Source organism: Phoca vitulina, unplaced genomic scaffold, assembly GCF_004348235.1.
Source record: "Phoca vitulina isolate PV1807 unplaced genomic scaffold, GSC_HSeal_1.0 scaffold3, whole genome shotgun sequence".
NCBI lineage: Eukaryota > Metazoa > Chordata > Mammalia > Carnivora > Phocidae > Phoca > Phoca vitulina.
Window position 1 is genome coordinate 8,809,554 of NW_022589706.1, and position 26,587 is coordinate 8,836,140.

Genomic DNA, 26,587 nt, shown 5'->3' on the forward strand with positions numbered 1-26,587 from the left:
TCCCCAGCCTGGACACGAATCCGGCCCTGTATGTATTCCAGTGTTGTCTGGAAGGAGGAGGAGGAGGCTGGGTCCCACCCAGCATGAGGGCACCTCCCCACCACGGCTGTCCTACCTGGGCCTGCAATCTGGCCTTCTGGCTTTGCCACTCTTCCTGCAGACGCTGGATTTCAGGTGCCTTCTCCTTCAGCAAAGAGTTCAATGGAGGTTGCAGGTCACCTCCCTCCTTGAGGGGCACTTCAATCCTTTGAAGATAGAGAGGCCAAAATCACAAAAGATCCAGGGCCGGGACTGACATGAGAGGGGAGCTCCCATGGCAGGGAGTGGGGTGAGAAGTGTCTTCCTTGGATTTAAGAAAGTAACCTGACATACAGCTCTAAGTGTTACTGCACCTGGGATACAATCAGGATTCAGCTGGAGCCCAATGGTTTTGGTGGATGCTTAATAAACGATTGGCTGTTAGAGTGACTGAGAGCTTGGAGTTACTTATGGGGCCCTTGGGGGCCCTGAAAAAGAGGCCTCTCTGGTCTAATTTCATAACTCTTCCAGCAGATGAAAAAAAAATAATGAAATAATAATGTTTTACTTGAATACAGTACTTGACACTTTTCAAAGCAGGCTCATGCCTTTCTTTGACCAGCTGTCCCAGGAATACACAACAAGATCGCACACAGGCCTTTACGGATATAGCACGAACGAGAAGATGCGGGTTTAAAGCTGCAGTAGTTTCTGTATTCAGGACAGATGCTCATGGAGGCCTTTGGAGGAGACCTTCTCTTACTTAATGCTGAACTTTCGAACCAGCTGAGAAATTCAAAAATAACTGGTTGAGATGGGGATTTTAAGTATTTGCTCTGTGTAGAGATGTAAAAGGATGCCACGCAGTGGGCATCTCTGCAGAGATTGCCGGAATGTCCGTGGCGTTTACTTCCTATGCTTAACTATTTTTTTTTTTAAGATTTATTTATTTATTTGAGAGAGAGAGAGATTAAGAGCACGTGCGGTGGGGGGAGGGGCAGAGGGAGAAGGAGAGGGAAACTCAAGCTGACTGCACGCTGAGCACGGAGCCCAGCGCAGGGCTCAATCTCACGATGGTGAGATACATCCTGAGCCAAAACCAAGAGTCAGACGCATAACTGTGCCGCCCAGTGCCCCAGCGTATGCTTAACTTTTTACAAAACCATCAAATGGTTTTCTGAGGCGGTTGCACCATGTTGCGCTCCCACCAGCAATGTATGAGAGTTTCAGTTGCTCCACATCATCGCCAACATTTTGTGTTTTTAGTACTCTTAATTTTAGTCTTTCTGGGGGGTGCAAAATGGTATCTCTGTAATTTTAAGTTGCATTTCCCTGTTGACTCTGATGTGAAGTGCGTATTCATGTCCTTATGTGCCATTCATTATTTTTTTGCAAGTGTGTTCAAGCATTTTGTCCATTTAAAACTATATTTGTCTTTTCTATTATTGGTTTATAGCAATTCTTTATATACTGTGGATAGAGACTGGATAACTTCTCCCAGACTGTGACTTGTCTATTCATTTTCTTTTTCTTTTTTTTTTTTTTAAAGATTTTATTTATTCATTTGAGAGAGAATGAGATAGAGAGAGAGCATGAGAGGGGGGAGGGTCAGAGGGAGAAGCAGACTCCCTGCCGAGCAGGGAGCCCGATGCGGGACTCGATCCCGGAACTCCAGGATCATGACTTGAGCCGAAGGCAGTTGCTTAGCCAACTGAGCCACCCAGGCGCCCTATTCATTTTCTTAGTAGTATTTTTTTTAATGAGCAGATATTTTAATTTTGATGAAGACCGATTTATCAACTTTTTTCTTGGATGATTAGTGCTTTCATGTCCTAAAAAAATCACTGTTTACCCCCAAATTGCAAAGAGGCTCTGCTATGCTTTATAGTTTTACAGTATATATTTAAGTTAGTTGTTGTACATGGGATGAAGTAAGAGTCGAAATTTATTTTTTTCATATGTTTATACAGTTCCAACACCATTTGTTGAAAAACTTTTCCTATCCCCATTGAATTGCCTTGGCACTTCTAACAAAAATGAATCTAATATCTTTGCGTGGGTCTATTTCTGAACACTCCATTATTTTTCATTGATCGATTTGTCTATCTGCACATTGATACCACATGATCTGTATTATTCTAGCTTCATAATGTCTTGAAATCAGGTAGCCTGAGTCCTCCAACTTTGCTCTTCAAGGTTCTTTTTTTTCTTTTTCTAGGTCCTTTGTTTTTCCACATCAATACTCAAAACAGCTTATTTCTTTCTACAAATAAGGCTGTTAGGATTGTGTTTGGGATTGAACTGAATCCATAGTTCAACTTAGAATAGATTAACATCGTAACAACTTTGAGTATTTCAATCATGATCATTCTGTCTGTAAATAAAGACATTTTTACTCTTCTTTTCTCATTTGTAGCTCTTTTTCTTGCTTTATAGGACAGGCCAGGACAGTGTTAAGTAGTGAGAGCAGAATGTTTGCCTTGTTCCCAATCTTAGGAAGAAAGTGTTCAACATTTCACCAGTAAGTATGTTTGCTGTAGTTTATCATAGATTATCTTTTTCAGGTTGAGAACTTCCTTTCTATTCAAGGATTTTTTTTTTTTTATCATAAAAGGATGTTAACTTTTTTTGGAATGCTTTTCTGCATCTACTGAGATGATTATTTACTTTTTCCCTTTATTTTTTAATGTGGTGAATTCACATGAATGCTATTCACATGTTAAACCAACCACACATTCCTGGGGAAATCCTACTTGATCATGATGTATTATCCTTTTTATATATCTTTTGATTTGATTTTCAAATATTTTGTGCAGGATTTTGCATTCTTGAGGAATATTCGTTTGTTATTTTCTTTTCTTTTAAATGTCTTCATTGGGTTTTGGTATCAGTTATGCTGATCTCATAAAACAAATTGAGGGGTATTCTACACTCTTTTTTCTGAAAAAGCTTGTGTAAGATTACTATTATTTCTTCTTTAAAATAGTTGATAAGGGGCGCCTGGGTGGCTCAGTAAGTTAAGCATCCAACTCCCCCAGTTTCAGCTCAGGTTATGATCGTAAGGTGCTGGGATGGAGCCCACATCAGGCTCTGCACTCAGCAGGGAGTCTGCTTGGGATTCTCTCTCTCTCTCTCTCCCACTTTGCCCCTCCCCCTGCTCATGCTCTCTCTCTCTAATAAATAAATAAATCTTTGACAATAACATAAAATAGTTGATAAAATTCACTGATGACATCAACTGGGACTGGAGTTCTTCTTTAGAGAATGTTTTAATTAAACATTCATTTTGTCATAGTTATAGAGCTACTTACAGTTTCCACTTCTTCTAGTGCCACTTTTAGTAAGTTGTGTTTTTCAAGGAATTTGCTTTTTGGTGAAGTCATTGATATAAAGTTTGTTCACAGAATTGCCTTATTATCCCTTTACTATCTACAGAATCTATAGGGATGTCCCTTTTTCTTTCGTCTTTCTTGTTTTCCCTAATCATTCTTACTGTGAGTATATAATTTTCTAGAACTAATTTTTGGTTTTCTTAATTTTTTCTATTAGCCTATTTTCTGTTTCATGGAGTTCTGCTCTTATCTTTCCTTCCAATTCCTTCAGATTTGATTTCCTTATCCTTTTCTAATTTCTTAAGATGAAAACTTAGGTAATTGATGTTAGAGCTTTCTTTTTAAAATAGAAGTATTTAAAGCTATGAATTGCCTTCATTAGCTATCTCCCCCAAATTCTGGCATGTCCTATTATCATTGAATTTGAAATAGTTTCTCATTTCTACTGTGATTTTATTTTTTGGCCCACAGATTATTTAGGAGTATTTTGTATAAGTTCCAAATATCTGAGGATTTTCTCAATAGCTTATTATTCTGGATTTCTTTCTTTTTAAAAAATTTTATTTATTTACTTGAGAGAGAGACATAGCATGAGTGGGGAGGAGGGGCAGAGGGAGAGGGAGAAGCAGGCTGTCTGCTGAGCAGGGAGCCCAATGTGGGGCTCGATCACAAGACCCTGGGATCATGACCTGAGCCAAAGGCAGACACTTAGCCAACTGAGCCAGCCACCCAGGAGCCCCTTATTCTGGATTTCTAACTTAATTCTTTTGTGGTCGACAGAGTATATTTCAGAGAATATTCCAATCCTTGAAATGTATCAAGATTTATTTTGTGGCCCTTCATATTGTCTACATTGGTGAATGTTCTATATGCCTTGAAAGAAGATCTGTTCTGCATTGTTCAGCACATTATCTACAAATGTCAACTAGATTAAGTTAGCTGACAGGGTAACTCAAATCTTCTGTATCCTTGCAGCTATTAGGCTAGTTGTCCAAATCCACAGAGAAAAGTGTCACAATCTCCAACTGTGACTGTGGATTTCTCCCTTTCATTCTCTATTTGCTTCATTATTTTTAAAGCTCTGTCATGAGGTCAAACACATTTAGGATTGTTGTCTTCCAGATGAACTGACCCCTTTGCCATTATGACATATCCCTTCATCCCTGATAATTTTCCTTGTTCTGAAGCCTACTCTGACATGAATATAGCCACATTAGCTTCCTTTAGCTTACTGTTTGCATGGCATTGTTCATCCTTTTATCTTCAGACCTATCTGTGCCTGTATCAGTTTACGAGGGCCGCCATAACAAAATAGCATAGGATGGGTGGCTTAAAAAACAGAAATGTATTTTCTCACAATTCCGGAGGCTAGAAGTCCAAGATCAAGGTGTCAGATTTGTTTTTATTCTGAGGCTTCTCTTCTTCTGAGGCTTACAGATGGACACCTTCATGTTTTGTCCTGATGTGGTCATTCCTCTGTCTCTGTTGTCTGTGTGCTAGTCTCTTCTTCTTATAAGGACATCAGTCCTGTTGGATTAAGGCTGCCCTAAAAACCCCATTTTAACTTAATTACCTCTTTAAAGGCCCTATCTCTCAATATGCCACATTCTGAGCTCCTCAACGTACGAGTTTGGGGGAGGGGATACAATTTTGCTCATAAGAGTGTCTTTGTATTTAAATGTCTCTCTTGTGGACAGCATATAGCAATGTCTTGCCTTTTTATCCTCTCTGACAATCTCTTTTAGATGGTATGTTTGGTTCATGAACATTGTAATTATTGCAATGGTTGGGCTTAAGTCTATGTCTTGCCATTTGCTTTCTATTTGCCCAAACCTTTTTCTTACTGTTTGCCTTCTCTTCCTCCTTTCTACCTTCTTATCTGGCAAATATTTTTCAGTATTCCATTTTAGTTCCTTTATTGAATTTTTTTAGTTCTTCTTTGTATTAATATTTAATGTTGTTCTATGGATTAGAGTTTGTATCCTTAACTTATCACAATCTATTAGAATTAATAAGGTAACTCTTGATGTAAGATGTAAGCCCTTTACAACAATGTAATTCCATTAATCCTATCCCTGTCCTAACAGCCCAAATGTCCATCCATAGATGAATGGATAAAGAAAATGTGGTGTATGCATATATGATATGAAAGTGTATATGTGTGTATATATATATATACACACATATAGCATGTGTATTATATAATATATATATATATAATGGAATATTACTCAGCCATAAAAAAGAATGAGATCTTACCATTTGTGACAACATGGAAAGACCTGAGGGCATTACACTAAGTGAAATAAGTCAGACAGAGAAAGACAAATACTGTATGATTTCATTTACATGTGGAATCTAAAAAACAAAGCAAATGAACAAACACACAAATTTTTTAAAAAGCAGAAACAGACCCATAAAGACAAAGAACACACTGATGGTGCCAGAGGGGAAGGGGGTAGAGAGATGGGCAAAACAGGTGAAGGGGAGTGGGAGGTACAGGCTTCCAGTTATGGAATGAATAGGTCACGAGGTTGAAAGGTACAGCACAGGGAATATAATCAATGGTATTGTAATAGTGTTGAGAGCAGACAAACAAAAAAAAAAAAAAAGAAAGAAAGAAATCCTAACCCTGTCCTTTGTGCTAATAATCATATATTGTCAATAACATGCATTATGAATCCCATAATAAAATGTTGTTAATAATAGCATTATAATTATTCTTTTTTTTTTTCTAAAGATTTTATTTATTTATTTGAGAGAGAGAGAATGAGAGACAGAGAGCATGAGAGGGAGAAGGGTCAGAGGGAGAAGCAGACTCCCTGCCGAGTAGGGAGCCCGATGCGGGACTCGATCCCGGGACTCCAGGATCATGACCTGAGCCGAAGGCAGTCGCTTAACCAACTGAGCCACCCAGGCGCCCGCATTATAATTATTCTTCTTCTTAAGCAGTTGGATGTGGTTTAAAGAAATTAAAAGAAGGTAAAACAATAGTCTTCTATATTGACCTATGTTTACCATTTCTGACGCTCTTCATTTTCTCCTATAGATCCAAGTTTAAATCTGGTATAACCTCCTTTTAGTTTAAATAAATTCCATTAGCACTTACCATAGTGCAGGTTGGTTGGTAAAAAATTCTCTTAGCTTTTATGTAGCTGAAAATGTTTTTATTTCACTCTTGTTTTTGAAGGATATTTTCACTGGATTTAGAATTTGGAGTGGACAGGTTTGGTTTTTTTTTTGGTTTTTGGGTTTTTTTGTTTTGTTTTGTTTTGTTTTGTTTTGTCTTTTAGGACTTTAATGATATTGTTCAGGTGCTTTTTGGAAAGCAGAAAGAGAATGAGGCTGGAAGGCCAAGAAGAAGTTAATTGTCATTAGTGCTCATGAGAATTCAAGTATTCCTTGTATTTGTTATTTGTCTTTTTAAAAAGCTGGCTGCTTTTAAGATTTTGGGGGGTATCTTTTGTTTTCAGCAGCTTTTCTTTGATGTATCTAGGGATTTCTAGGATGTGTCTATGATGCTGTCTTTGGATTTTATTGTTGGGAGTTCACTGAGCTCCCTGAATGTGTAAGTTGATGTTCCTCATCAAGTTGGGAGAATATTCAGCCATTATTTCTTCAAATATTTTTTTCCTGCTCCATTTTCTTTCTCTTCTTCCTCCTTGGCTCCAACTATATGCATGTTAGACCATTTGATTTTTTCCCATGTGTCACTGAGGATCTCTCCATTAAATTTTTTTCCCCTTCATTCTCTGGATAAGACAGTTTCTGTTAATCTGTCTTCAAGTGATTATTTTTTCTTCCATGGTCTCCAGTTTGCTATTACACACACCAGTGAGACTTTCATTTTGAATACTGTACTTTACAATTTCAGAATTTCCCTTTGTTTCAAGGTTTTTGTTTCTCTGCTGAATTCCCTATATGTTCACTGATTATAACCGTCTCTCCTTTATGTCCTTGAACATAGCTCTTATAATTGTTCCAAAGTCCTTGTCTGCTAATTCCAACATCAAGGTCATTTGAGGTTTGTTTCTATTGGCTGACATTCTTTCTTGATTACAGGTCACATTTTTCTGCTTCTTTGCATTCTCATGATGTTTTCATTGTATGATGCATATTGTGGATAATATAATATAATATAGGTGGATAATAGAGAGTCTAGATTATGTCTTCCTTTTAAAAGTGTTGATTTTTGTTCTGCCAAGCAGCTAAACTACGGAAGGCCTTTTCTGATCCTTTTGGGTTTGAGTTTGTCTTTTGTTAGAGCAGATGCATTTCAATATTGTCTTCTGTTCTAGGGTATGGCCTTTAGCCTATAGGATGTGTTTCTTACCCATGAAGTATGACCTCCTTGAGGTCTCCACTGAAGGCCTGTATTGTCTGGGAAGGTTTCTCTATCCTGGGTGAGCTGGGAATGCACCATCTCCCAGCACAGCACGCCCTCTGGGATTTTTCATTTACTCAGCACCACAGCAGCAACACACATCAAGCCCCATGGAGCATCATCTTGTATGTTCTCTCAAGCCCTTGGCCAAGGACCTATGGCAAATCCTCTTACAGATTTCTGTCCTAGGACCATCTCTTCCAGTACTCTACCTTACATATTCCAGCCACTTTAGCAGCCCTCAGCTCTGGTGTCTGCCTTCTCAGCTCAGCTTGACTCTATCTCCTTTTCTGCAGTGGGCAACTTCCCCCAGGCAGAAAAGCGGGGGCAAGTGTGGGTGATGGTGGGATTCGACTCATGTTTCCCTTCTCAAGAACACAGTCCTCTGCATATTGCCCCATTACTCAAGAGTGCATTCATATGTTTTGTCTGGCTTTATAGCTGTTTACAGAAAGAGGAACTCGAGCCAGACTGGAAGCGCATTGCTGGAAGTGGAAGCTTCAGTTCTTATTACTGACTATTAAAGGATCAAGTGACACTGGAAAGGTGGAAGACCTGTGGCTCTCCATTTTGCACAGCTCAGCTGCCCTAAATTGAGATGTAGCTAAAACTGTGATTCTGGCGTCAAAGACACTCATCCAGTCCTACCATATACTAGCAGTGTAACCTTGGGTAAGTTACTTGATCTCCCTGTTCCTCTGTTTTCTCCAACTTTAAAGCGAGGCACTTCAATAATAGTATCTGCGTATTGAAGATTAAATGGACTAATCGTTTTAATGTGCTTATCACACTTCAGCATTCAATAAATATTTATTATTATTTTCATCACTATCATTACTCCCTGGAACACCACTAATGGGATTTCCCTCTCTGACCCCATTCTACTGCCTCAAATTTCCTCACCTCTTCCTAAGCAGCCAATTTCATCCTGCCACCCATCACTAAGCAGCTGACTTTCCTAATGTCCCCCATCCCTGCCCATTAAAGCTGATCTTAACCTGCTCTTCTGAAGTTGGCCTTGAGCCCATGGAAAAGCCACATCCCTTTTTAGAGCCACCATGCCAAAAAGTCCAGTGTCCTGACCAGCATTCCCCATGAGGCTAACCACTAAATATGCAACCCTGCCCCCAAAGAGCCACTGCCTTTGTTCTCTTCTACAACTACTGACTTTAGAACTCAGGCAACCTTTCTAGTCCTTCCCTGTCACTGCTTAGCTCTTCTATTCACACCAAAACCCCTGTGGGAGTGACCTCCAGAGCCCCTCCTTTTTTGCTTCTGTAGTTGAGGACAACCCCTTACTGATACAGCCACCGCGGGAGAAAAGGACAAGGCTGTTGTGATCTCCACCTGCCGTTGGTCTGCCCAGCATCCTCTCCCTGGGAAAACTTTTCCTTTTTCCATGTGATTCTTTTTAGTCCACAGAGTTCAGGTGCAGCTCACTCTGCCCTCATCCTCAGATGGGCCCAGGGGAGGATGTGTCACAAATGCTGGCCAGTCAGAGCACTCCATCTTTGTGGCCGGAGTGATTGGCTCAGGGATTGACATGTGACCCAAGCTGGGCACCTTAGAGAAATTTCTGTCATAATTTCAGGAAAAAGACTCTCTCTTTCTCTCTGGAAATGTGAGTTATAAACAGCACAAGGTTTGTGGCTGCCAGTAGTAAGGATTTAACCTGGAGACCTGACTCCAGAGTCTGTCCTCCTTCACTGCTGTTCTTATGTGCCTCATAGATCCTGAGGCAAAATCTGGAGGATTCGGTGGAAGTATTAGTAGCTGGGAGTTCACTGGGCTGTAGGCTGTGGTCTGGTTTAGGGGTATATACCCTGCTTCCCCAAGGCTATGATCTGAATGTTTATGCCCCCCTCCCCCAATTCATATGTTGAAACCTATTGCTCAATGTAATGATATTAGGAGATGGGGCTCTGGGGAGGTGATTAGGCCATGAGGGTGGAGTCCTCGTGGTGAGATTAGTGCCCTTACAACAAGAGACATGAAAGAGACCTCTCCCCTACCACCCTTTCTCTTTCCCACCCCCCAACCCCCCTTGCCATGTGCGGACACAGAAAGAGGATGGCCATCTGAAAGCCAGGAGCAGAGTTCTCACCAGGAAATTGAGTGGACCAGCACCTTGTCCTTGGACTTCCCAGCCTCCAGAACTAGGAGAAACAAATTTCTGTTGTTTAGGCCACACAATCTGTGGTATTTTGTTACAGCAGCCAGAGCTGACTATAGGACATGTGGACAGGATATTCTTCTCTGTCCAGTGGTAATTTTGGTCAAGTGACTTGCTTTGGCCAATAGAATATGACTAGAAATGAGCTGATGCAGTTCTGAGTGTAGGCTTTAAGGGTCACTGCATATTTTCATCAGCTCTTTTGAGATTCTTCTCTTTACCATGACAACAACATGCTCTAGATAGGGGCTAATATCTCAGTCTCAGTCCCAGCATGAGCAAGCATGTGGACAGGACTCGAACTTTACCCACAGTTTGGTGGGCAATAACACCTGACCCTCAGGCGGGAGCCAAGATACAGGTAGCTGACCTAGGAGTTAAGAATCGCTGATATTTTGGGAATGTTTATTACAGCAGCAAAAGCTGACTAATATAGATGACAGAGATGGGGTATCTCCCATCAGTGACAAAGCTCCCCCATTTCCCCTAGTTAAAGAAAACTTAGAAGAGATCTGGGGCCAGTCCAGGCCTGAGTTTTGGGCAGGTTTACTAACCTCTTTGAGTTTCAGTTCTTAATCTATAAAATGCCTCTTCTAGGTTGATGTAACAATGGAATAAGATAAATTGCGTTAAGCCCATAGCTGTACTGAGAACATACAAAACACATCTGTTCCCTTCCTAAGTGTGATGCAAGGGGCAGTGATAAACACTTGATGAATGAATGAATGAATGAATGAATGAATGAATGAATGAATGAATCCTTCCAGATCTGAGTCCTCATTCACTGGAGCGCTTGCAAGCCTGCATGTCCTCCTGTACCTTTCTTCTTCATCGCTGCTGGTTCCTTCCTCGGCTGCTAACTTATCCTGATACTCTTCTCCTCTGGGCAGGTTCTGAGGTTCATTCAGCTTCAGGCATGGATCCTAAGGCAAAAACAGTTGCAAGATGAGACCGAGTACACTTCCCTGATTCAACCCAGGCTTATCAAACCAGAGAGCAGAGGAGAAAGAGTCCCCAGCGATCCACAATTGGTGCACAGTCCACAGGCCTGGCATGATGAGGCCTGGGACGATTCAATGTCTAGTACAGTGCCTGGCTTAGGAGCCCGTATCCCTGTATCCTGTCTTCCATTGACCAAGCACTTCACACAGCTGATGAAACTCAAGCACAGAGATGGCAGGTAACCTGTCCAGGGTCCCGCCATCAGTGAGTGGTGGAAATGGGACATGCAATCAGGCGGTCTGACCCTGGGGTTGCTATGAGGATCAGAGAACACTGCTAGCAACAGCTACTGGTCCGTGTGAACAACCGCTATTATTACAATGCCCATTTTAAGATGGCAGCCCGTGACATCTCAGGACATAGGATCAGAGAACATGGAACCTACTGAATGACCATACGTGTTGAGAAACGGGGTGTGGTAGGAGGAGAATATGGAAACCATGAGTGAACACTGAGGCCTAGGAGTTTTCTATGAATTGAATTTGTTCATGTTATCATTCTCCCCTTTCCACAGAGACAAAAGGTGAAAAAGACATTCTTCTTTTGATTTGTCTACGTGTTACAGTAACCATTGTCTATGGAACACACTATAATAAGACAGGCTAGGAACAGATGTCTTCACTGGCAGATCTCATTAAATAATGATAAATTGCAGCCTGGAGTTTCCACTAAGTAGTTGCATGGCCTTGAGCCAGTCTCTTCCCTTTTCTGGCCCAGAACTTCATCAACTGTAAAACAAAGGGGTTGGTTACATCTGTGGTTTTCAACTTGTTCTCCAGAGACCTTGGGACATGTCCCTGGGGCCCACAGAGTTCAGAAGGGGCAGAGCTGAGCCTGGAGGATGGGGCATGGGGCTCCCATTCCCTCGAAACCTGGCATGAAATTGTTTTGGTTGCCCTTCCAGGTACTATACTGTCTATTAAAGGTCACCAACGTCAAGGCCAATGATGACTTCCGTGTTGCCAAATCCAATGGTCACTCCTTGGGCTTCAGCTAACTGAGCCTCCCTACAGGACTGGAAATATCTGGTCATTCCCTCCTGCATGCAGTCTTCTCTCCTGGGTTTCCTCCTCCCTCACCAGCTGCCCCTTCTTAGTCTCTTCTGCTCAAGCCACCTGCTCTTCTGCCCCACACTTTAGTCCTTGGACTTCTCTCTCTCACTCCCCATCTCTCTCTCACTAGCATCTCATATAGTTCTACGAATACTGATGACAAACAAATTTAATCTATTTCCAAGCTTTACCCTGAAGTCTGGACTTGAATATCCAACTGTCCTCCAGATATCACTTGGGTGCTTAATAAGCTTCTCAAACTGCAACATGTCCAGATCTGAACTCTTGGTCTCACCCTCCCCAAACAACAAGCATGCACCTGCCCCAGGGCCTTTGCACTGGCAGTTTCACTGCCTGCAATGCTCTTCATTGTAATATTTGCATGCCTTGCTCCCTCACTTCACTCACCACAACCGAGAGACCTTCCCTGACTTAAATCCTGGGCTCTGGTACCAGACACCTATGTTTAAATCCCAGTTCTTCTTCTTCTTAAGGATGTAACTTTGGGAAAATTAGGCTGTCGTGGATTAAATAAACCAATAAATATAAAGTCTTTGAAATAGTATTAGCTACACAGTGAATACTCAAATTAATATTGCCCAGGATTATTGTTCTCTGATCACTTTCTCTAAAATACCAGCCCTCTCTCTTTCTCCCACCTTGCTCTATGTCTTCCTCAAAATACAGATTGTGGCCTAATGTCAATTACGTGTCTACTCTTTCACTGTTTCCCTCCCTGGAAGGTAAGCTGCATGGGGGCAGGGATTCTACTCTGTTCCTTGCTGTTTCCCTGGTTCCTAGAAACGTGTGTGGCACATGGAGGACACTCAGTAAACAACACATGAACAAACCCAAACAAATCTCTCAGAGAGCAGGGAGGCCCTTTTCTCCCACACTCACCTCACACTCCCACTACATCCCATGGCCCAGAGTTGGGTGTTTCCCAGCTCTGCTCAGGTGCCCTTTGTGCCTTGATGAGTCTTAAGTTCCAAGTTCTGTTTGAGTCATTTGTGTTGTCTCTAAATGTAACAGATACCATGTGATGCTAGAGCCCTCGCTTCCAGAGACAGGGTGGAGATGACATTCAGAAAGTCATCGCCCATCTTGCCCGGGAGGGCCCGTGGAAGGGTGCCCAGAGGTGATGGCCCATCAGAGAGTAAGAGTTCCCTCTGCCTCCCACACCCCTCCTATTAAAGCCCTCCTCTTCCCTTCTGGAGCAATGTGCCCTGGGTCAACTTAGCTAAGCCAGAACTACCTTTTCCAGGCTTTCCTTCCCTGCATAATTCTGGACCATGTGACTTTGTGTAAGATCTGGAAGATGGGTGTGCCTTTTTCTTCTCCTGCTTGGATGCTTGCTGCAGGACATCAGGTGCTGTGGCAGCTCATGCGCTTCGTCGCCGATCTGCTGGCTCACCTGGTTGGTCTGGGCTGCCTAGGGCTCTCAGCTCCTCCATCTCCCGCTGGACCCTCCATAGGCTTCTCCATTTCCTGGGCCCAGGGCATGTTTAGCTCTATGAGGAAGGATGCTGGATTCTCCTACAGGTCACCTAAATCCTTGGGGCTGGAGACTCATCGGCTTCAGAAACCAATACCATTCAAGCTCAGCCTCATGGGCTACATTCGTCCTTGGTCTTCCCCATTCCACATCCGTCCTTCTTTGCTTCTGACTGCCCACCCAGGTGTAGGCCCACTGTAGGCCTGACACTGGACGGGGATGCAACAGTTGAATATAGAGTGTTTACCTGACTCCCACAATGATGCCATGTTTTTCTAAAATGAGTCCCGTTTTCTGTATCATTTTTAGTAGTCTGTTTCTCTGACCAAACCTTGTCTCATGCACTCTTTAATCTCTAGATCCTACTAATCCTTCAAAGCCCTACTCAACTGCCACTTCCTCCATGAAGCCTTCACAACTCTTCTGTTGCAATTATACTCTCTGCTCTTAAAGGTCCCGTAACAATTATTTTTTTGCTACCGTAATTTGCTCACAAATATTTTTTGGCATTTACTATATGCCAGGCACTGTTCCAGAGACTCAGCAATCAATAAACAGATGAAAGTTTTTTTCTGCTTTGTATTAGTCATAGGAGTATTCTCTTTCTCCCTTTCTGGAAGGTAAAAGTAATCCCAGGTATGGTTTTTAAAATGTTATAAATCCTCCAGCCAGTAATTGAGATCATGCTGCACGGTCATTTTCCTTTGCCTGAATCCTTTCTCTTTAGTGTGTGTAACTGGGTACTAAAGTCCAGCCGGCTGACATGCTATTCATTGCAGGGCCCAGTGAGTTTGGTTCATTGCTGTGTACTTTCAAAAATGATGTCATTGACCAGCTTGCAATCTCCGTGTGGACCGTAAGCTAAAAGGCCCACCTTTGCCTCCCACTTTCAGGTATTTGGGGCATTCAAAGTATCTTGGATAACTCCCAATTCCTATAAAGCCCAGAAGCAGACATCACAGTCTAAGCAAAACAGCTTTGTGAGACACCTGTTATAAATACACGTTCCGGATAATCCAGGGAAAATGGCACGGTGAATGCGGAACAACAGCAATGAATCAAAATAGCATAATACTGCAATATAAATACATATGTAATTATTATAATTAATTGGTCCAGGTTTCTAAAGGGAAATCAGAGGTTATAAAGAAGTATTGGTAAATAGAAAGCACAAAATATGTTGGCAAAACAACCCTAAGGGTATCAGTAATCATGACAAACATGATCTGGCTAAGTTCAACACATTATTTATCCTGATAAAAGGAATCATTCACTAAAACTAATAATGAACCTGTAGGCATCTAACAATAAAGCCCAAAAACTAGGCAAAATGTTCAGAACTGTAAGGAGAAATGGATAAATTTACAACTGTAATGGAGAATTTAATAACCACCTCTCAGAACTGATATATTAAGTAAACAAAATGAGCTAGGATGTAGAAGATTTGAACAACAAGATACATCACTAATGATGTATTGTATGGTGACCAACATAACACAATAAAATCAAATAAAATTTAAAAAATAAAAATAAAAATAAATAAGCTAAACCTAACAGCTAAAAATAAATACTAATCAGTGCTAACATTTATATGGTGCTAAGTGTTCCCAGGCCCTCAACTCTATGAGATGGGCAGTATCATACCATTTTAAAGGGGACAAAACTGAGGCAGGAGAAGATATGCAAGTTCTCTAAGATTATACGTTGAATGTATCACAAAGCTGTAATTCAAACATACAGTCGACCCCTGCACAACATAGATCTGAACTGCGAGGGTCAACTTATCTGTGGATTTTTTTCTCAGTAAATACAGTACAGTATTATAAATGTATTTTCTTTTCCTTATGATTTTTTAAATAACTTCTTTTCTCTAGCTTACTTTAAAATATGTGTTAATTGACTATGTTATCGGTAAAGCTTCTTGGTCAACAGTAGGTCATTAGTAGTTAAGTTTTTGGGGAGTCAAAAGTTACATGTAGATTTTTAATTATGCAGGGAGTTCGTACCCCTAATACTAGCATTGTCCAAGGGTCAATTATATACTTAAATGACCAAACTGAGAATATAGGTTTATAGGGAACATTTGAAAATGGCCCCACAGGGGTGCCTGGGTGGCTCAGTCAGTTAAACATCTGACTTCACTCAGGTCATGATCTTGGGGTCCTGGGATGTAGCCCTTCGTAGTTGTTGGGCTCCCAGCTCAGCAGGCAGTCTGCTTGTCCCTCTCCCTCTGCTCCTCCCCCTGCTCATGCTCATGCTCTCTCTTTCTCTCAAATAAATAAATAAAAATCTTAAAAAAAAAAATGACCCCACAGAAGTCTACAAGTAAATCTCACCACCGTTCCAGATGTTGACATTCTACAGATGATGTGACTGATGATGACAATGCAATAAAATTAGAAAGCAAAAAGAAAGTAGGTTTAAAAAAGTAAACTCTGGGATACAGCTAAAGACATACACTTAGAGGGAAATTCACAGCTTTCACTGTATTTATTAGAAAACATTCAAGAATTTAGAAAAAGCATAAGAGAATAAACCCCAAGTAAGCAGAAGGAAAGAGATACAAAAGACAAAATTAATGACATAGAAAAGAAGAGATCCGCGCAACGCATCTGAAAGCTGGCTTTTTGAAAAGACACATGGAGCCTGATCAAGGAAAAGAGGAGAAGGAACTTGAAGCAATATGAATAATGGACAAATAGCTCACGAAAGTTATCATAGAGATGAAAAAGAATTTCGAATGTACTCTGAGCCACTGTGAGGGCCGTGAAAGGAAATGCGCAGGATGTAATTTCTGGGCCACCTTATCAACAACTGATATATTTAAAGGCATCCTGGGCAGGAGTCCAGAAACAGGAGAGGGTGGAAGACGCTATAAAAAGCTGATGATGCACCGGGATGACTACATCGGCTCCCAGCTGCATCCCATTTTTCTATTTCCATACATTGACGGATGGGTGCTCAGGACTCTGTAAGGTGGGCAGGAAAGACACTACCATCCTTGGGTTACAGATGAGGATGTGAGATCAGAGAAGTAGTCCAGCGACTTGCTTCAGGTCAATGGCCACTGGAGGGTGACATGAGGACTGGACCCCTGGGTTGTCCCGCTGCCTGCCCTGTGATTCCATGTGACCACAGTGGTACTCGCCACCGCCATGTTGGCAAGATCCCCAGATGCCAGCATCGGGACTTAACTGGGTGTGAGTTTAAACCATGTTGTACAAACGTGCTGTGAGAAATATCTGTGAGACAGACAAGATCAACCTGAGAGACGAAGGTTGTTTTCCTAATCAACAGGGAGGCGAACTCAGGAATCCTTTCTGTCTATTCACTTTTTTCCATCCCCCAGGACCAGAGACAGGGGCATTCTTCCTAAAAAAAAAAAGGTGAATCCTCCTCTCCCTCCACAAGTAATTGGAAAGGACCCCAGTGTTCTTCTAAATCATCCTCCAGCCAAGACTAATTTTTGAAGGGTTCCTAATCTAACCTTTGACTACTAGGACTCAAAATGGTACCCTTAATGAATTCCATTCATTCAATTGTCACATCATGTATCAGTTGTGTACAAGATGGTGCTAAACATCTGCCACATACAGGTGTATTAGGTGCTGGAAGGGTAAAGATTAAGAACACCTAGTTCTTTTTTTTTTTTTTAATTTTATTTATTTATTTGACAGAGAGAGACACAGCGAGAGAGGGAACACAAGCAAGGGGAGTAGGAGAGGGAGAACCAGGCTTCTCACGGAGCAGGGAACCCAATGTGGGGCTCTATCCCAGGACCCTGGGATCATGACCTGAGCCGAAGGCAGACGCTTAAGGACTAAGCGACCCAGGCGCCCCAAGAGCACATAGCTCTTGATTTCAGCAAACTTATGGTTCAGCAGGGGGACCAACAGACCATATAAACGTCAAAAATATTTCCCTCCTCTCTCCCGCTACCTGTGTACCCGGCATTTGAGATCAAAGTATATCATTCAAGAGGCACCAGGGTACCATCGGAATATTTCACAAATGGACATGAACTTGGAGATCAACAGTTGGCTGAACGAGTGCTTTCAAGCTCACTAATACTCATGTCAATGGCGCACTCTTCTCTGACCTTCAAATGGAACAGATTCTCCAGCTGCCCCTTCCCTGGTTATCTGCTTGGGATCTCAGTGAGTTCCTCCCAGGAACGACCCTGAGCCACTCCTGCTGTATTCCGAGTTATCCGCCCCTAATTCACACTCCTGCTTGCTCCGGTTCCGCCCACCACTCTCTGTCCAGGGCCAAAGTGGCCTGGGCATAAAGTGTGCACAGAAAAACAAATAGTTCTGCTTCTCCTCCAACCGTCCATCACCAAAGCCTCCTCCCAACTTCTCCCAAGCAAAGAGCTGGCTGGTTATTTTAAACCTGCGTTCACTTTAGGTCTTCATCTTTCATCTCCCAGACCGTTAACCTCTTCTGGATTGTTTCTATTTTAAGGGAACACCCACGCCCAGAAAATCTCCTGAAAGGGAATATTCAAAGTCATTCTCAAGTTCAGTTGACAATCCTTCAAAGGTAGCATTATGTACATCTTAAAATAGAACACCTAATGCAATGGGGTTTTGCGGAAATGATTACAGGGGATTGTCATAGATACTATAAAGTCATCTTACATTTATAGATTCTTGAACAGTTTTGAAAAGTGCCTTCATATATGTTCTTCCATTCATTACCACAGGTCTCTGGGTGTGGAGCCAAGTAGGGATTTCACCGCCATTTTACTAAAGAGAAGCAGTATGGCGTCATGGTTTGGAGCATGGGCCTCAGTTTCTCTACCTGTAAAATGAGGTCTGTCAGGGTTGTTGTGGGGCTCTGTACATTGTTCTTGGCACAGAGTCAGGGCCTGGTCTGTGTCTGCTAACTCACAGTAATGCAGAAACTGGTCTCAGCTTTTCGGACTTGCCTGAGGTCCCCCAAACAGGTCTGGGGGAAAGCTGGGGTGGAATCCATGCCCTAACCCTCCGACCGGAGCTGTTGCCAGCCCTATGCTGTCTTCCCAGGTTCATCAAATCTCAGCCCGATTCTCAGCCAAGAATCTCTCCACAGAGTCAGTCTTCAGGGCAGCCTGCCTTGTTCCAGGTCAGACAGAAGCAGACCCCTCTACTCACACCACACAGAGGGCTCACCACAGTTGTTCGAGGGCTTGGTGGTTGTCTGTCCGCCCACCCCCAAGATAGCTGACACCCTTGGATTCCTATGATCCACCGGGTATGCCACATGGTGCCAGCCTGCCCTGCAAAGTGCACGGGGCCCCCTGTGAGCCGGGGACCCTTCCCAGGCCGGGGAGAGCTTCAGGGCGCCCCTCGTCTCCCTTCCTCCAGGCCTCGGGGATTTTACCTTGGGACTTTTCACTGCGCTCCTTCCCCCTGCCTAGTCCCTCCCTGGGGAAGTCACCTTCAACTTTCAGGGTCCAGGCAGATGGCAGCAGATGTCACCGCTCTGTGGAAGCTTCCTGGACTCCCCTGGGCAGACACCTGCCTCTCTCATCTTGGCTGCAAAGAATCTTCCTGCCATTATTACAGTGACTATCGTACCAGGTGATTATTTGAGTAAATACTTATTTCTCCCGCTAGCAATGGAACTCTCCAAGGACCGAGACTGGGCCTTACTGACCCCAGCATCCAGCCACCATAGCATGCATGGACACCATGCATAAATATTTGGTGAGGCAAAAAGACCTGAATAAGAACAATCACCAATGACTCTTTTTTCTTCTGGAAAGAGGTACAGGCATGAGCATCTGTGGAAACTTCAACCTTTTTTTGCCTCAGCTCACTGTGACGCAGGCACCAAAGGAATCTTCCAGAAAAAAAGTTTCCCTTCAGAGTTACCAAGACTGACGTGGTTTTCTGAAAACCAATGAAAAAAACTATGTATCTAAGAGAATCAAAGAGACTTGCCATGAGAGATCAGGACAAAAGGTTCAGCAAAGTCCCAGCTAACTGTGCCTGGGACAGAGCCACACCCAGGCTTGGCAACCCTCTCTCTGTATGTTCTGGGAGCGGAGTGAAAACAGCTCGGCTCTCAAGTGACATTATTATTTATATCTCTCTTGACTCACTGCGGTGCTTTGGCAGAAGAGCCAATGGTCTAAACCAAAACTCCCAAGTCTTGAACAAACTTAAATTTTATGGGCCCTTGTGGGTCCGTCCGCGTGGAGGGCCTGCTCTGTCTGCGCCACAGGGGGCCGCTCACACAGCCTCTCCACCAGCCTGAGAAATTCGCTAGGACTTTGTATCTCTAGGACCTAAGCCAAGCTTCGACTCGCTCGGCTGGCGTATATTAATTCATTTCGGCCTCACAAAAGTCCTCTGAGGTAGGTGATATCATTGCCCCAGTTTTACAGATGAGGAGGCTCAAGCAAAGAGACTTTAAATCATTTGCCCAAGATTGTCCAGCCAGTAAGAGCCCAGGGGTCTGTTTGGGGCGGGCGGGGTAGGGGGGCTTGCCTAACTATACTACACTATATCCATCTACAGAGCTATCCACTGAAGCAGTATTTGTAATGGAGAAAACCAACCTAAATATCTATCATAAGGGAAAGAGTAAATATATTACAGTTTTTTGTACAGGGGATACTGGGTAGTCGTTCTTTCAAACAAAGGAGGTTGATATGGACGCGTACTGATGCGTTGCAATCTCCAAGCTATGGAAATTTAAGGTAGAAAAAGTAGAGCACAGGCCAGTATGCTACCATTTGTAGAAAAAAAAATAATATATTCATAATTATGCTTGCATATGCATGGTATATAGCTCTGAGCAGATATACAAGAAGAGATAAAATACAACAAAACCAGACAGGAAACTAGGGAGAGGAGGGAGGCTTTTCACTGTATGCCTTTATATACCTTTAAATTCTGTGCCGCATATATGGATTAATTATTTGAAAAGAAAACAATTTAAGAGAACAAACTATACCTGCAAAGCACATAATAGTTGCCTAATTAGGAAACACAGCACCAGATGTTTAATTCTATTACTAAATGTTCACTTGGTTTTAAAGCTGTCGGTTTATGAATGCTTCTCTCCTCCAGCGTCTAGCTCAGAGGCTGGCCCATCCTAGGTATTCCACAAATGACTGTGGAATGAATAAATAACGTGCATGTAGAGTTGAATCAAATGGAACTGATGTTCCCTGAGGTTCCATGTGCAATTCACACACACCCTAGGAGGGGTGTGTACCGCTCTCTAGAAACCGGGCTCATGAGGGACAATGTTCTAGACCAAGGAGGGCGGGAGGAGAGCCAAGTTTCATGGTGAACCAACCTATGGTTGTCAACACGCACTTGTATTTTGAACTTCCTCAGGATTTTTAATTACATCAGAGGTTTTCAATTGGGGATAATTTTGTCCCCAGGAGACATTGGACAACATCTGGAGACATTTTTGGCTGGGACATTTTTATTGGGGAGATGCTACTAGCATTTGGTGGGTAGAGGCTGGGGACGAGGCAGAGAAAGCCTGAGCCGCCATAACAGCTCTGACCCTTGTTCATCTGCCCTGGGACATACCTAGAACTTCTAGGTGTGTGTATTCTCCCCTGAAAACCCAGCCGATGCACGATCTTCCTGAGCTTATCAACTTTATTTTCACTGGATCTCATTACTCAGGAGCCCAGCCAACTCTGTCCCATCTCCCTGCCACAGTCACTGTGAGGAGCTGAGAAATAGTTGAATATTTGAGAAAGAATCTTTCCAGAAAATGCCATCGGGTGTTGGTGGAAAGTTCAGCTGTCTCCGGGGCCAGGAGCTCTTCCAGCGGAATGCTAGCTCATGAGGCTGGTTCTTCAGAAACTGAGGGAGGATGGAAATATCTGCATACATCTCGGGCAGACCCCATCAGGAAGGATGCGTGGCCCCAGATCAGGAAGGACCAGCCCCATCGAGGAAGGTGCGGGTCTGCTCTGTTAGCCTTCTCAGGCAGGCTTATGGGGGGGCAAAGAGAGCTACTCAAGGATTCTCCCCCACTCTGGGCATCAAATGGGAAACACAGGGCACCCTGGCTGCCCTCCTCAACCCCAAGACAGAGCTGAGGTCTGTTTTATCTGGGAGGCATCCTGGGCATGTGTTGATACCCTCACAAGGAGAGTTGGGGCTCAGAGCCACAGACCCAGCGGTTCTGTCCTGTCCTGGCTGCTGACATGCCTGTGACCATGGGCAAGTCACACAACTGCTCTGGGCCTCAGTTTCTTCCTCTGTAAAATGAGTGCATTACAGGGTTGTTGGAAGACTCCAAAGAAGTAATAGATGGGGACGACGCTCTAGAGCTGACCGGGTCCCATACAAATGTTGTCATTCACATCGATGTCCACCAGATTTCTGGCTCATTTTTACCCCAGTGAATATGTGGTTAAGTAGGGGTCATTCCAGCGGGGTGGGCCTTGGGGGCTGTTGGAGGGACCAGAGCTCAAGCTCTGGAAGTCTGGGGTCGAGGGAGAGAAACTGCAGTTCCTGTCGACACTCAGGCACATGGACACGGGGAATAAGAGTTGGGCGAGGACGAAGCAGTGAGATTCAGACTCACTTACGTGTGTTTTCCCACCTGGAATATGAAGTGGACTGAAAATCCGGGACGGTAACAAAATAAACTGTTACAGTGGTGGGCTTTTGCTGGCTCCAGCTGCAGAGGTTAATTAACAGGGAAGCTGAATCAAGAGGATCACTGAAACCAGGACACTCAAACGCCAACTTCACGGGAATTATTTATGTGTTTGACATCATGCAGCAAATGTTAAAACGAATGCTTATGTTCTGCCTTAAACCGTGGCCCCGGGAAGATATACTGAAGTCCTAGCCCCCAGTACCGGTTCATGTGACCCTATTTGCATAGAAGCTTCTGCAGATGTAATTAGTTAAGGCGAGGTCCTACTGGATTAGGGTGGACCCTAACCAAGGATCCCGGTGTCCTTAGACGAATGCCTTGTGAAGACCCAGAGGCATAGACGCACAGGGAAGAAGGCCCCGTGAGGACAGAGCCAGAGTGGGAAGTGAGGCATCCGCAAGCCGCAGAACGCCTCGGATTGCCAGCAACCATCAGAAGCCGGCAGACAGGCATGCAGGAGAGTCTCCCTCTCAGCCGCCGGGAGGAACCAACCCTGCCGACACCTTGATTTGGGGCGGCTAGCCTCCAAAACTGTGAGACCACACCTTGCTGTGGTTTAAGCCACCAAGTGTGTGGAGATTCATTATGGCGGCCCTAGGAACATAAAACGGCTTATGGTGAGCGGGCAGAGGACACACAGGAACCGGCTTCCGCCCTGGAGCAGGGTCCCTGAAAGGGCAGCCTCACCGAAAGGGCCAGCGTGAGAGTGGCTGGTATCTTGGAGGCAGAGGGCGGCCAGGGGCGTTATCACTATGCTTCCCGCCGGACAGAACCCAAGGCCGCCTCTAGGCACCGAGCCTTTTTTTTTTTTAAAGACTTTTTAATTTATTCATTTGAGAAACAGATACAGAGAGAGAGAGAGAGAGAGAGCGCACGTGAGCAGGGGGAGAAGCAGAGGGAGGGGGAGAAGCAGGCTCCCGGCTGGGAAGGGAGCCCAATGCGGGGCTCGCTCCCAGGACCCTGGGATCATGACCTGAGCCGAAGGCATATGCTTAACCATCTGAGCCACCCAGGCGCCCCTAGGCACCGAGCCTTTTATCTGCCAGGCAAGCTGCTCTCAGCCAGGGAGGGAAGACTGCATCTGACACGCCCTGCTCTTTTTCAAACCACGTGGATAATTACCCAGAACTCTATTTTCCTCATGGTTTTTGCAAATGGATTTTGTCGTGATTTTTTTTTTTTTTCAGACGCTTTGGCAGCTCTGAGGAGGGAGATACAAAAGCCCATTAATGCCAGCATGTGTCACGAGGGATGATAAGCGCTGAGAGAAGGGAAATATCCTTAATGAAAGCAGGAAAAAAACCAGAGGTTACCTGGGTCTCGAAAATGCTGCGGTGCCGGCAGTCCAATCCCTGGGGCCTTTCTTTGCCTTTTCCAGGACGCACCTTATTCTGTTGGATAAATTCTTCCAGTCTTAAAACCTAAAATAGAAGAAAAGAAACACTTAGTAATGAAATGGAGCCCCGTCTCCTGATGGGGTCATTAATCTGCGAAACTATTCTCCCGGGTCAATTTGTTCTGGGGACAGTGCCCCATTAGACAGCTTCTAAAAGTGTTTCTGGAAAAGCCATTTCTAATTGGCTGGTTGCTTCATCTTCCTAGAAAGGATGAGCCTGGCAGGTGTATTGTACTCTATACTTCCTTTTATTTATTTATTTATTTATTTTTAAAAAGATTTTATTTATTTATTCATGAGAGACAGAGAGAGAGAGGCAGAGGGAGAAGCAGGCTCCCAAGGAGCAGGGAGCCCGAAGTGGGACTCGATCCCAGGACCCTGGGATCATGACCTGAGCCGAAGGCAGACGCTTAACCATCTGAGCCACCCAGGTGCCCTCTATACTTCCTTTTAAATTACGCACATCAGTACACCTATACGGGAACTGTAGGGTGGTTTTCCTTGGCTTTCACACCATTCCTGGAGGATCACTCTCTTTCTTTTTTTTTCTTTTTATTTGACAGAGAGAGACACAGCGAGAGAGGGAACACAAGCAGGGGGAGTGGGAGAGGGAGAAGCAGACTCCCCGCAGAGCAGGGAAGCCGATGCAGGGCTCGATCCCAGGACCCGGGATCATGACCTGAGCCGAAGGCAGACGCCCAATGACTGAGCCACCCAGGTGCCCCACTCTCTTTCTTTTTTTAAAAAGTTAGTTGGTAAAGAAAAGGAACAATATTTAAGAATTATACCAAAGAAAGGGTGGCTAGAAGGTGCTTTTAAAGTGTATAGCCCTAATTATGATGATGATGATTAGCCAACTAACTGTAGAGTATCGATTAAACAGACTGGCTTCTCTGCTCTAGACTTTGAGAAGAACAAGGCGAATAACCATAAGGAAAACTCAGATGTGGCTAACAAATCTTTGTAGGAAACCTAACACTCCTCAGGCCCCATGCCAGGTATGAGGAGGAAAGGAAGAGGGACAGGGTGAGAACAAGATGGTAAGAGAATAAAATACAGCCTGTGCCTTCCAGGAGCTGTCATCTTATGGAGGAAGCAGCAGGTAGATGGTTATCATCACAGCAATATTCAGAAGACAAAATAATAATAGGACCACGAATGGTGTGTTTGTTCTGTGCCAGGCACAGACCTAAGCATTTTACAGTATAAAGTTGTTTAATCCTCACAACAACTACTATGAGACACATACTACTGCAGAGAATTTACAGCAAAAAACTCTGCCCAGGGGAGTCCAGGGCACTTTAGGGGTGCTGAAGGATGAATAGGAGTCTGTCAGTGGCAAGGGTGAGAAAGGACATTCCAGGGGGCAGGAATAGCAGGTGCAATGGCAGAGGGAAGGTAGGACGTGTGTGAAGACTGGAGGAAAGTTCCATGTCAGGGACCCAGCATGCAGGAATGGCGGGGAGGAAAGAGAGTCCGGGGGGTAGTGGTGGTGGGCTGGGCTAGGCCCCAATTATGAAAAACATGGAAATTAAAGATTTGGGGGAAGGAGGAGTGGGGCCTTGAGCAGATTTGGGTTTTAAAAGGCTAGTTCTGGGAATTGCTGGCCCATGGGGAATGTGGGGGCAGGGAGGTACAGGCCAAGGCTCTTGCCAGACTCTAGGCAATATCACAGAAGAAGAAGATTACGAAACTATTTATACTGCATCTTGCTAAGGCTTGCGAAATATTCAAATGGGAGTCCTATGCAATTGTTTATGTAACATCTACAAGAGGTAAAGAAAAACAGAGTCTAGGTAAGCCATCTGGGGGTCTGATAAAGGGAGAGGAGGGGACTGAGAACCTTTAGTGATAGGACCCACAGGACTTGACGACTGATTGGATGTGATGATGGGGTAGGGCGGGGACACCAGGTGAAGATGGAGGAGGTCAGGGCTGACTCTCCCATTTCTAGCTTTGGTAAGCGGGGGACTAGATGAGGTCACCACTAGCTCCGTGGAAGAAATGGAGGATGAAGAGCAGGCCTGAGGCGCTTTGTCAAGGTCAGCCTCTGGGTCAGGCCAGCCATCTGTAGATATGATCCTCGGTCATCAAAGATGCGGCATACCGTGCTAGAGGGAGTACTGGCATAATGGTTAAGAGTGGGGTCTTCAGAGCCGCATTACCTGGGTTTGAATCCCAGGCCCCGCTAGTCCTTACCTGTATGACTTTGAGGAAGTGATTTATCTTCTCTGTGCCTCAGTTTACTCATTGTAAACCAAGGATAATCATAGTACCTACCTTGTACAGTGGTAGTGAGGATTAAAAGTTAATATATGTAAACCGCTTAGGCAGTACCTTAACTAAAGTAAGCACCCAGCAAAATTCACCCTTGTCATTTTTAGAGAGGGGTTCTCAGGGGCATTTAGAGAAATAGTCGGCGGGGGGACCCCAGTGTCCCATGTCAGAAGCATGACTGGGCTGGTCCCACACACATATGTGAAGCCTCCCTAAGCTCTGCAGAGCAGCGTAGTCCAGATCCAATGTGAAAATTGGCAGTACAGCTCAGGAGGGAGGGAGAGAGGAGGGAGAAAGGAATGGGCATCCTCACTGGGCCGCCACCTTGGGCTAAGGTGGAACAGGAGCTTCTGGAGCAGAGACTTTCCACCAGGACTGCTCCTCCAGAGCCCCTGATATAGCAAGTCCAAGGCATGGCAGGCTCACCTTCTAGAAAAATGATAACTTGTGACATAGAAAAAAAGGTTGGAGGAAACCATAACGTGGACACGCATCACTCAGCCGAAGAGATAACATATCACAAATACAGCTGCGGCCCCCGAGCTTCTCCTGATCTACCACCCTCTTTCCCTTCTAGAAACAACCCCTGGTTCAAATTTCCTTCTGTCATTCTCAGGCGTGTCTCCAGACTGAACTCCACTATGTATTTTTAAACAATCAATACTGTTTTGCACACGGCTTCTAGATTCTTAAAAGCTCCCCCAGAAGGTTGCAGTGCTCAGCCAGGGCTGAGGAACAAATTTCTTTTTCCTTCTTTCTTTTTTTTTTTTAAGATTTTATTTATTTATTTATTTGAGAGCAAGAGAATGAGAGAGAGAGAAAGAGAGAGA

At 44.0% G+C, this 26,587-nt stretch overlaps 1 protein-coding gene across 3 annotated transcripts in view; it reads right to left on the reverse strand.

Annotated features, from left to right (window-relative positions):
* FAM184B (family with sequence similarity 184 member B) overlaps positions 1–26,587 on the reverse strand; it is a 163,541-nt gene that overhangs the window by 24,363 nt on the left and 112,591 nt on the right. For all 3 annotated transcript variants that reach the window (XM_032400064.1, XM_032400065.1, XM_032400063.1), the window contains 3 exons: positions 23,398–23,505; positions 10,727–10,830; positions 116–245 (listed from right to left, as the gene is read on the reverse strand). In XM_032400064.1, coding sequence (XP_032255955.1) covers positions 116–245; positions 10,727–10,830; positions 23,398–23,505 — 342 coding nt within the window. The remainder of the gene's footprint in view (positions 1–115; positions 246–10,726; positions 10,831–23,397; positions 23,506–26,587) is intronic.